This window comes from Trachurus japonicus, chromosome 7 (genome assembly GCF_045865225.1).
Source record: "Trachurus japonicus isolate A0001 chromosome 7, Traja_1.0".
Taxonomy (NCBI): domain Eukaryota; kingdom Metazoa; phylum Chordata; class Actinopteri; order Carangiformes; family Carangidae; genus Trachurus; species Trachurus japonicus.
In genome coordinates, this window is record NC_140913.1 from 24,522,672 (window position 1) to 24,538,441 (window position 15,770).

Consider the following 15,770-nt stretch of genomic DNA (forward strand, 5'->3'; position numbering starts at 1 on the left):
CAAAGAAACTGTGCAAATATTGAACGAACGAACAGGTAAAAATGACAGCTACCGTGTTTTTATTGACTGTGGTTAACTTTTAAGATTGTTACTGCGACAGTTTGCTATGGTTAACAACCGGAAATTATAGCTTAGCGTTAACCTGGTTGAATTACATTAGCGGTATCTTAGCAACAGTTTAATTTTGTTGGCTTTTGGTTTAACTTATCGCAGGAGTTCATCAAAAAAAACATGCCACGGTTTCCAGTTCTCCCCCCCATTGAGATCAGACAGGATGAGCTGCGGCGGCAAGAAGAGCAGCTGGCAGCAGTCAAGGAGGAGATGGCCAAGCATTATTCAGATTACAAGAAACTTCTGAGGCTCAGAAGAAGTAATCTACAATGTGGGAAACGCCGTGCTGTATTGTATGTTTTCTGTCTGTACCTCTCTCATACATAGATACAATTATGGTAGAATCACCACACAGGCAAAATTAAACACACGTGTTGTTATCAGGCTACTGGGATTCCTGCAGTGTAACATTATACACTATTGTGAATTATTACCCTATTATTACAGGATGTCCAGAGCAATGGAAAGCTTTAACAAGAGCAAAGAAAAGAGACAAGAGGGCTGCTGTTCACCAGAGCCGCCACTGTTTCCACCATCAGTATAATTACTTAACTTTCTATACATTTTCATACATTTTTAATATCCAAAATATATTTATGATAACATAATGTGGTATGTCTCAATTTTTTGCTTTCCAGATGATGAGTGAAAAGCGGAGACGAAGAGTGAGTTTTCTATGTAGTTTTAAATTTGTTAAGACACTACACACATATTTATGTCACTCCTCTCTGATTTATTTTATTTTGGCTCCATTTGTAGATGACATACATGGCCTTGCGGAAGTGTGTGGAGAGCGGTCCATTCTCTCCTATTCCACAGCAATGGCTGAGCTCAGTTGTTTTGCGGTTGTCTCCAAACCTGATAGACAGCCCTGAGAAAAATCAACGTCTTCAGGAGCTCTGTGAAGAAGTCAGCCAAGGCTTCCGCGATGTGATTGTAAAGCACACAGGTATAGCCATTTATTTGTTTGTATAGGCCTATTATAATATATAGTAGTTATTGGTCTCATGTATAGTCAGTATCAAACAATGTAACATAACTTAAACATATATACAGTATTATGTATAAGTTTATGGAAACATCCCCACATCTGAATATTACTCATGAACAGTCAATATGTTTGATACTGACTGTACATGAAACCAATAACTACTCCAGCTTTATTGAACTGCTGGACTTCTCCTGTGTAGCACCCCCGCCTGTTGATCTTACACATGCTCACTATTGTCTCCAGCTAATGACCTCATCAATACACAAGATCCCCCTTTTACATGGGATTAAACCCTTAAGTCTGTATCAACAAAACTGGAAACATTCCCACATATTAAAGGGATAGTAGCATTTTTTTTAAAGCCTTTGGAAACCTGACTATATATGGTAAAAATGCTTATATTATATCAAAGTCAAGTGCCTCATTAAGCATCCACAAAAGTCTGAGTGACAATAACTATTCATAACTATTAGAAAACCTTGTTTAAAAACAGCTCATTTTGCTATTGAGGCACTATTGATGCCACTGGTCAGGACAGTGTGGGCGTGGCAGATAACGCTATGATTGACAGCTCCATTGTCATAGCAACACGTCAATGGCGACCGTTAAAAAAAAAAAAAAAAGTCCTCACCGGAGGACGTGCATCGATTGATTGATGCTATTTAGCAGCTAACTAGACTACCAGCTTCGTTTTGGAGCGTCATAACCGTCTTTGGTCGTAGTCTCACAGAAAAAAAGAAGCTTTTAACCGTCACTCATGTCTGTGTGAGCGCCAGGAGGGGCTGACAGACACACACACAGAGACAAGGCAGGTCGCGCTGGAAAGCTAATAAATGCTAAAAGCTAATCGCCAATTTACACACACCCTCCCTCCCTCCCTCCCTCCCCTCACCCCCCCAAAAAACCGGCTGTATCGGCTGTATGTAGAGAGGAGTTGTGAGGAGTTGTGGGCACACACACAGACAGACAGACAGACAGACAGACAGACAGACAAGGTAGGTCGCGCTGGAAAGCTAATAAAGGCTAAATGCTGATCGCGGATTTACACCCCCCCACACACACACACACACATAAAAGAAACGGCTGTATCGGCTGCATGTAGAGGAGATGTGAGGAGTTGTGGGCACTGACAGACAGACAGGGCAGGTCGCGCTGGAAAGCTAATGAATGCTAAAAGCTAATCGCCACACACACACAACTCGGGTTGACATGGCTCTGGTTGTGAGGACTTGAGAAGAGTGGAGGAGCGACCGTTAGCAGAACGGTTTTGTTCGCCGCCACTGGGGGGCTGGGTGAGAGAACTGACGTGGCGATTTATGAATGGTTAGGATTTATTGCGTGATAAATCCCAGAGATAACTCCGCCCAATTCAAACCTACTGTACAAAACCTTAAAAGACAAATATTTTCAATTTGGATGGAAACTTTTTTCTAATTATTTTTACATGTTTAATAATATGTACATAAGACCCTAAAATACATGGTTAGGAGGCTTTGGTGGATTTGGGTTTCCAGAGGCTTTAAAGTGGGGTTGTATGATCTACAAATTGATAGATATCACGTGACGTCACACAGCGTTCGCAGCCGGTCACAGCGCCATCTTGGGTACCGACTTCCAAAGGCAGTCTATGGGCTGTGACATCAAATCTCACAAAAATAGTGGATAAACCTTTTTTTATTACATGGCTCTATTGAATGTCGTATTCCGATAATTTATTGATATTTCTGATATTTATTTACATCTTGATTTTGCATTTAACAGTCTGTTATTCCTGTTTAACAGATCGTTGCTAAGTAAAATACACCGTTGCTAGGGACGCCGCTCTGATCAGCGCAGCACAGAAAAGAGAAACTATGCAGGATATTTACTTTCTGTTTCATTTTTACCGTCATTAAACAGCTTGGGAGACATGTACGCCAAGGGAGGCTGCCTCACTCTACTGAGTGTGAGCAGCACGTACGTTCACGTTGCTTTCGTGAATTGTAAACACACAGACGCCCCCTCGGTTTTAGCGTCCAGCAGTTTAGCGGCTAATTCAACAGCAGTGATGGATAACTGTACCGGAGAGCCTCAACATGAGCTTCATCTGAGGAATAAACAGCAGCTTTTACCTGACGGGAGACCGACGCCTGAGCTACGGTAGCTAACAGCTAGCAGCTTTTACCTACTTTCTCTCTCTCCCTCCCTCCCTCCCTCCCTTTCTTATACACGCACACGCGCGCGCACACACACACACACGGCCCAGGTTGTCTGTCATATCTGTTGTAAACCTTGTAATAACAGCTTGTTGAGTACAGTTAACACTATTGCTGCCTCGGTTTGAGTGTGGATTAATAGTTAACGGTTTGTTTAATGTGAGTGGTGGTCATCGCGTCCTGATGAGTTGGGTTTTAATAACAGCTGAGCTGATAACGTAGCTGTGTAGATGGTGTGGATTGTGATGAGAAGGTGTTGCGCATATTAAGACTTATTTGTGCAAACCATTGTGCAAAACCTGTTTGTTGTGCCTTTTTGCGTGATAAGATGATTTGCCGAATTCTTCTTCCATTCCTGCAGCCTTTTGTCTCAATGTTAACGATGGCAAAATGTCCAGATATTTTATTACTTTATGAAAATGTCTGTGAGTTAAAAAAGAAAAAAGAAGTGGGCTACGCATTTTTGATTTGATTTGGCTTTTCGTGTATTTGGTTAAACACATATAAGTAACAGGAGAGAGACAGTGAGCGAGAGAGAGAGAGAGAGACGAGGAGAGAGAGAGAGAGAGAGGTCCGCTGGGTGAGCTAGATTAAGTTTTAACGGGAGAGAGAGCGGCGCACCGCGCTGTCAAAGATCGTCTCAGCAGAAAGGTGCTGGAGGTGTGTGCTTTCAAGGCAAGGCCATCAAAATGAGAAATATCCATATCCAAACTACATCAGGCAGCAGTCTTCTGGTCAGAGGATGTGGCTGCACTGAGCTGAATAGAGGTTAACTCAGTGTTCGGTACCCAGCATGGCGGCGGCCAGGTGGAACACACCGTGACGTCACCTACTGATAAGTATCTATAGCCTCTAAGTACCTTAATTGCAGTAGAAGACTCTCTGCACTCCTCCCGTTAGCAATGCCAGCCCATAATAGCCCTGCCCAGAGATTTACAACATACAGTGTTGTGAACAGACCCAAAGAAACAGCCTATTTTCGCGGCCTAAAAGAGGTTTTACCTGAAAAAAAATATACAGTTCCATTGTTCGCTATAATATAATTTTTTCCAGCCCTTCAAAGTGCAGGAAAAACACAGATTTTATTTGGACCTAACCAACTCACGTATCCCTCCACCCAGGGTTAGCGCCCGCCGATCAGCAGTTGGTTAGCTCCAAATAAAAACTGTGTTTTTCCTGCACTTTGAAGGGCTGGAAAAAATTATATTATAGCAAACAATGGAACTGTGTATTTTTTTTTCAGGTAAAACCTCTTTTAGGCCACGAAAATAGGCCGTTTCTTTGGGTCTGTTCACAACACTGTATGTTGTAAATCTCTGGGCAGGGTTATGGGTTGGCGTTGCTAACGGGAGGAGTGCAGAGAGTCTTCTATTGCAATTAAAGTACTTAGAGGCTATTTGTAGATCATACAACCCCACTTTAAAAAAATGCTACTATCCCTTTAATATTAAACATAAATGTGTTGATAAACAGATCTGACCAACACATTTATCTCAGCCATCTAACTTTCTATTCACAGAACATATTCATTCCTCACAGAACACTTTTTTCTCTCATGTATTCTTCTGGACTTCTGGACTCTGCAGCCTGTTTGTTCCCCTCATCCTCAGTCCATGTCATCTGTGTTTTGTCGGTTGCTTGTGGAGCAACATCCTCAGTGTGGTACTTTTTGACGAACGTGGTGTTTCTGGAGTATGTAGCTCCATTTGGTGACTTGACAACCACATTGTTACCGTCCTTCCTGGTTACCTTACGTGGTGTCTTGTTGAACGTAGTGGAGAATCTGTCCATCTTGTTTCAATAGAACCTAGGTCTCCAACTGTCACATCCGAGTGTTTTGCTCTGCTCTTGTTGTCGGTATAGATATTTGATTTTCCTTTCCTTTCAGCATCTGTGTCTCTCGTCTCTTTGTGATGTCGTTATGTCAGGGAGCTTTCCTCTTAGTCTCCTTTTGAAGAGCTATGCCAACCAGTCCAGCATCTGCTATGACTTTGGTGGGAGCATCTTTGTCAAAATATGCCAGCCTCAACTAGTTTTTTCTTAAATACTTTTCTGCTCCGGCCCGAAATCGAATGGTGTCTTTTTTTTAGTGAGTCTGCGCAGCGGCTCTGCTATGCTGGCAGACTGGGGTATGAAACGGCTGCTGTAGCCAGCTCAACCCAAGAAGCTGCGTACCTCTGATGCATTTTCAGGTTCCCGTGCCTCCGCTACAGCTATCAGTCTCTCAGTTGTGTGGTTGATGCCCTTCTGGGACAGTAACATGCCCATGAAAATCAACTTATCCATGTTGAACTGACACTTATCTGCATTTAATGTCGGCCCGCACCTCTCCAGCCTCGGCAGAACTGCATGGAGCCGTCGGTCATGGGTTTTCCGGTCTGGGACATGGACGATGATGTCCTCACCCCTCAATGCTTTGAGTTTTGTACTTAAAGGTACTTGTGTGGACAGCAAACGTAGTCACGGTGTGGGTCCCTCCACTCTTTCAATAATGTCCATTTCTAGCAGTTGATTATTTTTTTTGTCCACGTCTCAGGGGCTGTGCCACAGGTGTTACTCTCTCATTAATGTGCAGACAGACTTATCTGCTTAGTGTTCAGTTTACCGACTCCTTGAAACAGCTTTGGATATTGTCTCTGAAATTCTGCTTTGACATCAGTCACAGTGGATATACACCTAGCTTAATAGCAGTTTCCCTGCTAAGTAATGGCTCTCATTTCCTATGCTTATTTGACATTTGAACAAACCTTCTACTGGTATGGGCACTTTTGAAGAGTACGGGTACAAAGGCCTACCGGCTGCCCTGGAAGACACATTTTATTCTTTTATACCTTAGCATTTCCCATGTGTCTTCATCCACTATGTTACTTGATGTACCTGAGTCAATTAGCAGGAGCAGATCTACTCCACCAAATGTCACTCTGTGTGTTTGAGTAATCTCTCTCATTACAAAGGCATATCTGCTCTGAGTCTGTGTGTCAACACATCTCACTGTCTGTTATTAGCTACCTTTTGACTTGCACATTTTTAGCAAAGTGGCCTTTTCCATTGCATTTTCATTCTGCATGCTTGTCCTCTTGCTGGGCAGGCAGGATCCTTAGCAAAGTGATGTAGTCGCTCACCTTCATCACCGCCATTTGCATCTCCACCTGTTCACATTGCGCCGTTATCTCCAGAGCGCGGGCCACGGGCCAGCGTCAGGTTGGCTTCCTTCCGTGTCCGTGACTCCGTTGTTTTGCAGCCTGGCGTCATCTGGTTACAAACTGCTGCACCGTTTCCCCCGGTTTCTGCGTTGTCTGGTAGAAAGACTGGCGGGCGAAAGCAGTGTTTACTTGCGGTACGAAGTAGTTCAGTGCCGCAACCGCGGTATCACACTAGGCAAAGTTGCTAAAACATCTTGTACATCACAGTACCGGCGCGGCGTAGAAGCAAAGTCCACGTCTTTTTTGTCTCACCGAAGCTTCCGCATCACCTGCCAGAATCAAACTTTTCCCGTCTGCGCGCAGTTCAAGTCTTGTCCACCGCTGTCCCAGCCCAGCCAGCGTGGTGAGGTAACTTAGCAGTCAAACTTCGACAGAGGGTTGTCCATCTTCCTCGAATCCTTGACGAAATAACTACACTTTTTCAGATTTAACTCGAACGTCATCATCCTCGTCGCCATTGTTTGATACTGACTGTACATGAGACCAATAACTACGGCCAGGGCCGGCCCTAGGATTTTGGTGGCCCTAAACAAGATTTTTGTTTGTGGCCCTGCACTCTAAGCGCAAACACCAAATCACTGGTTAAAACTGAATACAGACATGTTTATGCCCTCTGAGGTTTGAGGCCATTTTCTCGACTTTTACATATTTTCTTAAATTGATCTTTTTAAGATACTTGCAGATGTAACAATACTATACAACAGTAACAATACTCAAGTGTTTCATGTCTAAATATTAGAACCTCCGCTGTAAGCACACTGAGGCCAATTTGTCCTAGAACACTGTATAAAGAAATAATTTAGGCCAAATGCTGGAAATTTGAGGTCTGCTTTTAGAAAAAAATTCACATCCCTTGTGTAAACACAGCTTCAGTCATGAGAATGAACTGTTTTGGTGCTTGAAATAGGATATGAATACAGTAATACAGTAAGTGTAGAAAACAAGTCTAAAATGAAATTTTGTAAGATTGCTTTTTGAGCACAAATGTTGTCATTCTGCCATTCTATTTTCACCAAATGTCTCAAATGTGAGATAAAAGAAGCTGAATATTGACTTCAAATTACATATAAAGCTCATAGCTGCACGTGCAGACCTCAGGATGTTTAAATGACTTGAATGAACCCCGGTACCTTTCTGATCATGTGGCCCCCCACCTAACGGCTGTGGCCCTAAACAACCGCATAGAGTGTTTATGCCAGGGGCCGGCCCTGTTTGTTGAAGTGATTTGGCCTTGAACACACAAGAACATACACTCCTCTTTTACAGGCACCCTCTCTCACTCCCCTTTTTAATTTTTAAACACCAAAATACTGTAGATATCAAAATATCAGGTGGTTAAGGTTGGAGTTTATAATGCACAAATATTACACATATATTATATTTAGTAAGCATATCAGTACGCATATCATATCATATCGCAATTATTGATTGTTCATTTGCAAACACATCCTTAACCTTAATATAACAATTTAATATGGCAAAACACTGTATTAGATTACTCGCTTAATCGATAAAATAATATGTAGAATAATTGATTACAAAAATAATCGATAGCTGCAGCCCTCATATGTTTGTGGAGTACATGTAAACTACACATGAAACATGTCTCATTATACCATATTCACTCTCCTCAGTGGACACTACACTAAGGAATCCGGACTTGGATGAAATGTCAGAAGAGCAGACTGTTACCCAAACAAAGTGAGTGTGTAAAGTACAAAAATGCTTAATACACTACAGTAGTGTAATATAACAATACATTTTCAATCTTTTCCAGAATTCTTGATTTCTCCCAGTCTTGGCATGATAGCTTTGTGCAAAGGCGCAAGACGATTCAAGCTAAATTGCACATTCTGCATCCAGTGATGAAAACTGTTTTGGATATTAGCTACACGACATTTTCTTCTCTCATCCTGGTTGATCTTTCAGGATGCAGGTAGGAAAAAACAATGTGAATGCCCAGATTTTACTGTTTAAAATAAGCACATGATTAATATATTTCAGGTGAAGATTTGCTCAATGTATTCTGCTTCTGTTAAATCAGGGCGTCCGGACCTGTGGATTGTAAGAACCTACAGAATAAAGTGGATGTGGAGTGTAAGCGGACAGAGGATCGTGTCATGAATACCTGGTTTCCCAAAGTCATCCACTTGCTGACTAGTAAAGACACTTTGAAAGGAGTTAAAGAGCAGAAAATGGACTCCTTTTTTGACTGTGCATCCACCCTCATCTCCAATCAGGTAAGATAAAGCTGATTTTAGACTTGAGAAAAATCAGTTTAGGTGTAGGTAACATATGGTTGTGTGTGTCAGTCATTATTGACACCAAAACAGTTTTTAGATATAGTAATTATGTAATACTAGTCTGCTGCATTTATAATACATTCTCAGCATTCTTTATGTTCCTTGATGAGACATATAGACTCCCTGACATTTTTCTTTTTGGAAATTGCTAGTTGAAATCCCTGCTACAGACAAGTGTGGAAAAGTTTGTTGACCTTTTTGATCCAAGCAATGGCCACCACTTGCCGCTCTTCCATATGGCCTTGACATTCGATGATGAAAAGATGGAAATTTACCCCACCTTGCAAGATCTGGAAGCTGCTGTTTTTAAGATTCTCAGTTCCATCACCAATACACTGCAGGTAAAGTTACACATATTCACCACTTGAGGAAAAATAACTTTTGTATGGCTGATTTTTCATACTAAATTGTATTTTTATCTACTGACTCTGTGAAATTGCTCCACAGAAAGTACAGACGGTACAGTCATGGCTGGCACAAACCACATCTTTATTTGTGGATGCCAAGGTGGCTGATCACATCCTTGCTTGGGCTCAGGCCACTTTAAAGACCACTGTGAGGAGGAATCTAGAGGAACCTGAGAAACATTTCCAGAGATATGGTAATATCACCATACACTAATTTCTTATGATTATGCCACTGACCGTAATTTTCATCACTGCTGACATTTTCACTTTATTTTGCAGTCGACAAGTATGACTGGCTAGTGAATGGAACAGCCCAGACTCTAATGGAGACGTTCATGAAAGAGGAGCACACTTTTGATGAGTACACTCAGGTGACAAACAGTTTAACAGTTTAATTAATATTCAACATGTCATATACCTGTACTTCTCTCATCAAAAGTTTTTCTGTTTCCTGACTTTTTGATGCTTTTTAAAGCAAGCGGAGGAGTTTCGTGCTCTTTCAAAAGAGATTATCAGCCTCCCTGCAAAAGCCTATTTTGCCATGGTCCATCTGGACTGTGAAGAGCTGAAACAAGGACTGGCCAACAAAGCCAAAACCTATTTGGAAATACTCCTGAAGAAAATGGTCACCATCCATCGTCAACAAAATCGACAGTGGGTCGCTTCTTGTAACATTCCTAAACAAAACAGTCCCTTTTTAAATGTTCACATTTTAATTGTATGTTCAATACTTTTTGTGTCTGTTCAAAGGATCTGCTGTGAATTTGAAACCGTGAGAGAGAAAGCTCAGAAAGTTCCAGAGAGCTCAGAGGAGATGACTCAGATGGTTGAGTACATAAAGTTCACTAAAACAACGGGTATTGCAGAACTGAATGAGAAAGTAATGGTAAATAACAGAATGATTGGTTCTTTGTGTTACAAAAATATAGTAATTTAGTTTTTGTTTCTTTTATCAGTTGTACCAAACATTAATCACACTGTTTTCTGACAGGAATCCCTCACCAGAGTGATCTACCTGTCAGATGTCCACATCGTTGAGCCGGAGGATCTGAAGCTTAACACGACTGTCTTTCTCTGGCCAAAAAACATTCTCGGTGCCTTCGAACTTAATGAAGAGGTAATACTCTTGCGTCTGCCTTTAACAACATATCATGGATGTTTTCACGGATGACCTGATTCTAGGCAACTTTTTCATTTTCTAGGTGATGCTGACGGCCAAGCAGAAAGGGGAGCAGGAGCTGCTGGCAAATAGAGAAAGACTGATGGTGCACTTGAAGAAGTTGGGACGCAGAACAGAGCAGTTTCCACATTGCTCTGAGTTGGATATGATGCAGCAGGTACAGTGTCATTAGCATGTTCAAAAAACCTTAAAATAGCATCTTTTGCAAATGTCTCATGTAACTATTAAAAATTAGACCTTAAGTTGCTTAAAGGCTATGTATTTGTATTCAAATATGCCTTTCAGTGTGTTATGGTGTCAGTACAGATGTTATTGCAGATCTAACTGTTTCGTTAACATCCTTTGGGCAGTATTTTACAGAAGTCAGAACAGTTCAGAAACTTCTTCAGGAGGCCATGGACAAAATTGACTTCATTAACAAAGAAGAGGACTTCTACAAAAAGGACCCAACAAGTTACCCAGAAGTTGAAGTCATCAGAGAGAACATTGAACCATACCAGAAGCTGTTTGGACTAGTACTGAAATGGCAGCGCACTGAGAACAGGTCTGGCTTTCAGTTTATTGCATGTTGTATTTTCATGAGAAATAATATCCTCATCATCTTCAATCCACTCTGTGTATATAGATGGATGGATGGTTCCTTCCAAGACCTAGATGGCGAGAGCATGGAGGTAAAAGTAGATGAGTTCTTCAGGGAGATCTTCAAGACGCTGAAGTTTTTCCAAAATAAACAAAATAAAGCAGAGCAAGAGATGGAGAAGATTGCTGGGAAACCAAGTAAAGATGCTCCAAAGAAGCAAGAGAACCCCACAGTGCTTTTGTGCTCCACTGTAATGGAGCAGATCAAAGAGTTCAAGGTATGGGTACTGTTTCATACACGGGTACATTTCAAAGAGGCTCATTAACGAGGCCTTTTGGTAAGTGGACTCAGTCTTGTGTGTACTGATGCAGATGTGGAATGTGCTTGTGTCAACAGGACAATATCCCTGTAGTTTCCATCTTGTGTAATGCAGGAATCAGAACGCGCCACTGGGACCAGATGTCGAACATAGCAGGGTTCGATCTGACTCCTGACTCTGGTACTACACTGCGCAAAGTGCTCAAACAAAACCTGACTCCTTACCTGGAAGAGTTTGAGTCCATCACAGCTGCTGCTAGTAAAGTGAGAAAATGTTGTTTTTGTTTATACAGCTTCGCGTCGGGCCGAACAACGCCCCTTAGCCGTGGTATAATGAGCATATACCACGGACTGGAGTGATATATTGCTTTTATAAAACAGTTACCAATAATGACAGTATGAAAGAGGGATACGCAATCAATTTCATGTAGTTTTATTCAACCAGAAATACATATCATTCAATAAAATAGCCTCACTGTGAAAAAAATAGTCCCACCTCTCCAGACGTTAGCTCCAAATTAGCTCTGCATCTCGTCTTTTCCTCCGCTTTTTTTCAGGTTAAAGTCACTCCTCAGTCCCCTCTACCATTGTTAACCCTCCCCGCAGGTGAAAGTTCACCTTAAACATGTGAATTCAACTACTTTAGTCCATTTTTTAACATCGTAAAAACATCAGCTGTCTTTTGCTACGGACTGCAACAGTCCGACAACAACTTCCATTCATACCCGTGCCTAACCCTAACCCGTGCCTGACGCGGAGTGATAGCTTACGCTTTGATAAGGTTTTAGAATAGTAGCCGTGGTATATGCTCAGTATACAACCAATCAGATCGCCGGATTTCACCTTTCCGTTTTATAATCAAAATTAGACACTGTATATTCACACTACATTTCTCTACAGGAATATTCATTGGAGAAGGCAATGCAAACCATGGTGCATATTTGGGATGGCATTTCTTTCCACCACCAACCTTACAGGGAGACAGGAGTGTCAATCCTGACTTCCTTAGATGAGATTCAGACAATGCTAGATGACCAGATAGTGAAGACTCAGACCATGAGGGGCTCACCGTTCATCAAACCATTTGAAAAGGAGATTAAGGTCAGTTTCAAGAGTTTAGAGATGTTCGCTAATTAGCTAGTGATAATAACTAACTAGACAGCTAGGTTTTATTTCTGTACCCATCCCTGCAGAGCTTTAACCGTGTGTTGTTTGACCTCAGGTGTGGGAGGAGCGCCTGCTTCGTATTCAGGAAACCATAGATGAGTGGCTGAAAGTCCAGGCCCAGTGGCTTTACTTGGAGCCCATTTTCTCATCTCAGGACATCATGCAGCAGATTCCAGAGGAGGGACGACTTTTCCAAACTGTTGACAAAAACTGGAAAGAGGTCATGACACACTGCGTTAAGAACTCGAAGGTACTTGTCAAATATCTATTAGTAAGCTCTAAAAGAAAAAATCTTTAAAAAAAAAAGAAAACATTATTTAGTCAACCTTGTGATCTCTAATTGTAGATTCTGCCAGCAACCGCGCTGCCTGGTTTGCTAGAAAAACTTCAAGATTCCAACAACCTCCTGGATATCATCATGAAAGGGCTGAATGCCTATCTGGAGAAGAAACGTCTCTTTTTTCCACGGTAAACAATACGATTTTGCCATCTCTCTTGTGTCACTTAGTTGTTAATGACACAGATTTCAATACATACTGTACTATTGATGCCTTTTCCAGGTTTTTCTTTCTGTCCAATGATGAAATGCTTGAGATTCTGTCAGAGACCAAGGACCCACAGCGCGTGCAGCCACATCTGAAGAAATGCTTTGAAGGCATTTCCAAACTGGATTTCCTACCAAATCTGGATATCCAGGCAAGACACCTGTTGTCATTAGTTGGGTTTCCATCCAAGTCGTATCGAATTTAAAAGCGGATTTTGTGAAAATGCGCAAAAAGCAAATGCGAATTTATGACCGTTTCCATTCATTATTGTTTTGCGATTATTAGGAGAGGAGTGCACCATGAGATTACGTCATAAGAGAGCGTGACTGTATCCAACAGTTGACACTCAGCTAACACTCAACATCATGGACAATTTACGTACTTTCCAGACTATAGACGCACCTGTATAAACTGCACCAGCTAAATTTTTAAAGAAAATATATAGGCCGCACTTGAATATAAGCTGCAGGTTTTCATGTTGTAACATGAGATATTTACACAGAAAGACAGTAGGGAACTGCCAAGTCTGCTCGCTTTTCTGCTGTTTTGGTTATGCTCCTCTCCTCCATGTGCATCTGTTTACATACGAAGCCGGTGAAACATAAATGTAGCGGTGGATAACGTTACATATACGATGTTACGGCGTGTTTGTGTAGTCTTAACCGCCATAAACAAAAGATTATGGGTTACGGAGCGCGTTTGTGTCGCGGTGCAGAGACGAGAGCTGGGAGACCGGGGCGTCGCTGGGTGAAGTCCAGCAGCACTTCACCCACAAACTCTGCCTCAATTCGCATAATCTGTTTCCATCACAAAAACTCGCATTTCCTTTAATCGATACGCTGACAAATCTACCCCCTCCAAGCGTATAAACTTTTATGCGCATTTACTGCCTTTTTTCGAATTTCTGGCGTTTCCATTCAAGTATTTATTCGCAATTTTTGAAAATGCGAATAAAAAAAGGTGGATGGAAACGCAACTATTGTTACACGACACTGTGGTTGATGAACTTTCATTAAACTGAATACTGTTCATGTCCAGGCCATGTACAGCGGTGAAGGTGAGCGCGTTCAGCTAATCGAGAATATATCTACGTCCGAAGCCAAAGGAGCTGTGGAGAAGTGGCTGGTGCAGGTGGAGGATGTGATGCTTCGCAGTGTCAGAGATGTAGTGGCCCGGTCCAGGGTGGTGAGAGCTCTATCATCCATACCTAATAATATAAATGTATATTTATGTAAAAATGAGTCCATGACATCTGAGTGTTTGAGTGTGGCTGTATTGGACAGGCTTATGCTGAGACTGCACGAAGCCAGTGGGTCAAGGACTGGCCTGGGCAAGTGGTGCTTTGCTCCTCCCAGATTTTCTGGACCTCGGAGGTTCATGAAGCCATCAGAGCAGGAAAAGATGTGAGTTTTTTCACTTCTTTTTCTGAGGGATTTGCATTTTTTCTTCTTTATTTTTTACATTATTGTAATTTGTTTACTTTATTTAAATGATGCACTTTTTCCTGAATATGAGAAGATTTTCTTGTAAAGATGTGGTTGAAAATATTTAATAGTGTAATAGTAATTACTTTTTATTGTGTCAAGGTACAAAGCAATGATGTATCTCACTTCTGACTGACTGACCTACATTTTCTCTAGATTAGCATGGCACCTAAATGGTATCACCTTGGGAAGATTCAAAATAGTAATTGGGCTTTTGTTCTCTGTAGGGTATAAAGGACTACTACCAGCAACTCCAGAATCAGCTGAATGACATCGTGGGGCTGGTGAGAGGGAAACTGCCCAAACAAACACGCATCACTTTGGGAGCACTGGTCACAATTGATGTCCACGCCAGAGATGTGGTCATGGAGCTAATTGAGAAAGGTACCTCACTGCACAAAATGCAAAGTGAATAAATAAATCAGACCCTCGCTTCAATACCTATAATGGCATCTGAATAAAGAATGTTTCTCAGCTAACTAAATGATATCCTTTTTCAACAGGTGTATCACACGACACAGACTTCCAGTGGCTAGCCCAGCTGCGTTACTACTGGAGCAATGAAAACGTCCGTGTTCGCATCATTAACTGTGATGTTAAATACGCCTATGAGTACTTGGGGAACTCACCACGCCTGGTCATTACTCCACTGACTGACAGATGCTATCGAACCCTGGTAGATTATCTGACAAATGAACTGTCGCATGCCACCTTTTTTTATTGGAATATTGCTCAGTGGCCACGTATTTCAATGTTTAATTAACAAAGCCCTATCTTTGTTTTAGATTGGGGCCTTCTACCTGAATTTGGGTGGTGCACCTGAGGGTCCTGCTGGAACAGGAAAGACAGAAACCACAAAAGATCTAGCCAAAGCTCTAGCTGTACAATGTGTGGTCTTCAACTGTTCTGACGGGCTGGATTACATCGCTATGGGCAAAGTAAGGGAAGCGGGAAAAACTGTAATTTATTTGCAGAATTCTAATGCCATAGTTATAAATGCAAGAAGTCATGTTTTACCCTGTATTTTGGTGCAATCTCTCACAGTTTTTTAAAGGCCTGGCTTCATCTGGTGCATGGGCATGCTTTGATGAATTCAACCGTATTGAGCTGGAGGTGCTGTCTGTAGTGGCCCAGCAGGTACTCTGCATCCAGAGGGCCGTCGAGCTGAAGTTGGAGTACTTTGACTTCGAAGGAACTATGCTCAAACTCAATCCCAACTGCTTTGTGTCTATAACAATGAACCCTGGCTATGCAGGACGGTCAGAACTCCCGGACAATCTCAAGGT

The 15,770-nt window shown here is 41.8% G+C and overlaps 1 protein-coding gene across 1 annotated transcript in view; it reads left to right on the plus strand.

Moving 5' to 3' along the window:
• The first annotated feature begins 228 nt into the window (after nucleotides 1-228).
• Nucleotides 229-15,770, plus strand: part of dnah12 (dynein, axonemal, heavy chain 12) — a 38,510-nt gene continuing 22,968 nt past the window's right edge. The window contains exons 1-27 of the mRNA XM_085782266.1: nucleotides 229-404; nucleotides 559-649; nucleotides 750-776; nucleotides 871-1,060; nucleotides 8,135-8,201; nucleotides 8,278-8,436; nucleotides 8,545-8,740; nucleotides 8,956-9,144; nucleotides 9,251-9,404; nucleotides 9,490-9,581; nucleotides 9,686-9,864; nucleotides 9,961-10,096; nucleotides 10,202-10,327; nucleotides 10,413-10,547; nucleotides 10,741-10,934; nucleotides 11,016-11,247; nucleotides 11,367-11,552; nucleotides 12,189-12,389; nucleotides 12,511-12,705; nucleotides 12,802-12,923; nucleotides 13,016-13,151; nucleotides 14,039-14,185; nucleotides 14,284-14,403; nucleotides 14,712-14,868; nucleotides 14,988-15,160; nucleotides 15,270-15,422; nucleotides 15,529-15,768. Of these exons, the coding sequence (XP_085638392.1) occupies nucleotides 232-404; nucleotides 559-649; nucleotides 750-776; nucleotides 871-1,060; nucleotides 8,135-8,201; nucleotides 8,278-8,436; nucleotides 8,545-8,740; nucleotides 8,956-9,144; nucleotides 9,251-9,404; nucleotides 9,490-9,581; nucleotides 9,686-9,864; nucleotides 9,961-10,096; nucleotides 10,202-10,327; nucleotides 10,413-10,547; nucleotides 10,741-10,934; nucleotides 11,016-11,247; nucleotides 11,367-11,552; nucleotides 12,189-12,389; nucleotides 12,511-12,705; nucleotides 12,802-12,923; nucleotides 13,016-13,151; nucleotides 14,039-14,185; nucleotides 14,284-14,403; nucleotides 14,712-14,868; nucleotides 14,988-15,160; nucleotides 15,270-15,422; nucleotides 15,529-15,768 (4,170 nt within the window). The 5' untranslated portion in view covers nucleotides 229-231. The remainder of the gene's footprint in view (nucleotides 405-558; nucleotides 650-749; nucleotides 777-870; nucleotides 1,061-8,134; nucleotides 8,202-8,277; nucleotides 8,437-8,544; nucleotides 8,741-8,955; nucleotides 9,145-9,250; nucleotides 9,405-9,489; nucleotides 9,582-9,685; nucleotides 9,865-9,960; nucleotides 10,097-10,201; nucleotides 10,328-10,412; nucleotides 10,548-10,740; nucleotides 10,935-11,015; nucleotides 11,248-11,366; nucleotides 11,553-12,188; nucleotides 12,390-12,510; nucleotides 12,706-12,801; nucleotides 12,924-13,015; nucleotides 13,152-14,038; nucleotides 14,186-14,283; nucleotides 14,404-14,711; nucleotides 14,869-14,987; nucleotides 15,161-15,269; nucleotides 15,423-15,528; nucleotides 15,769-15,770) is intronic.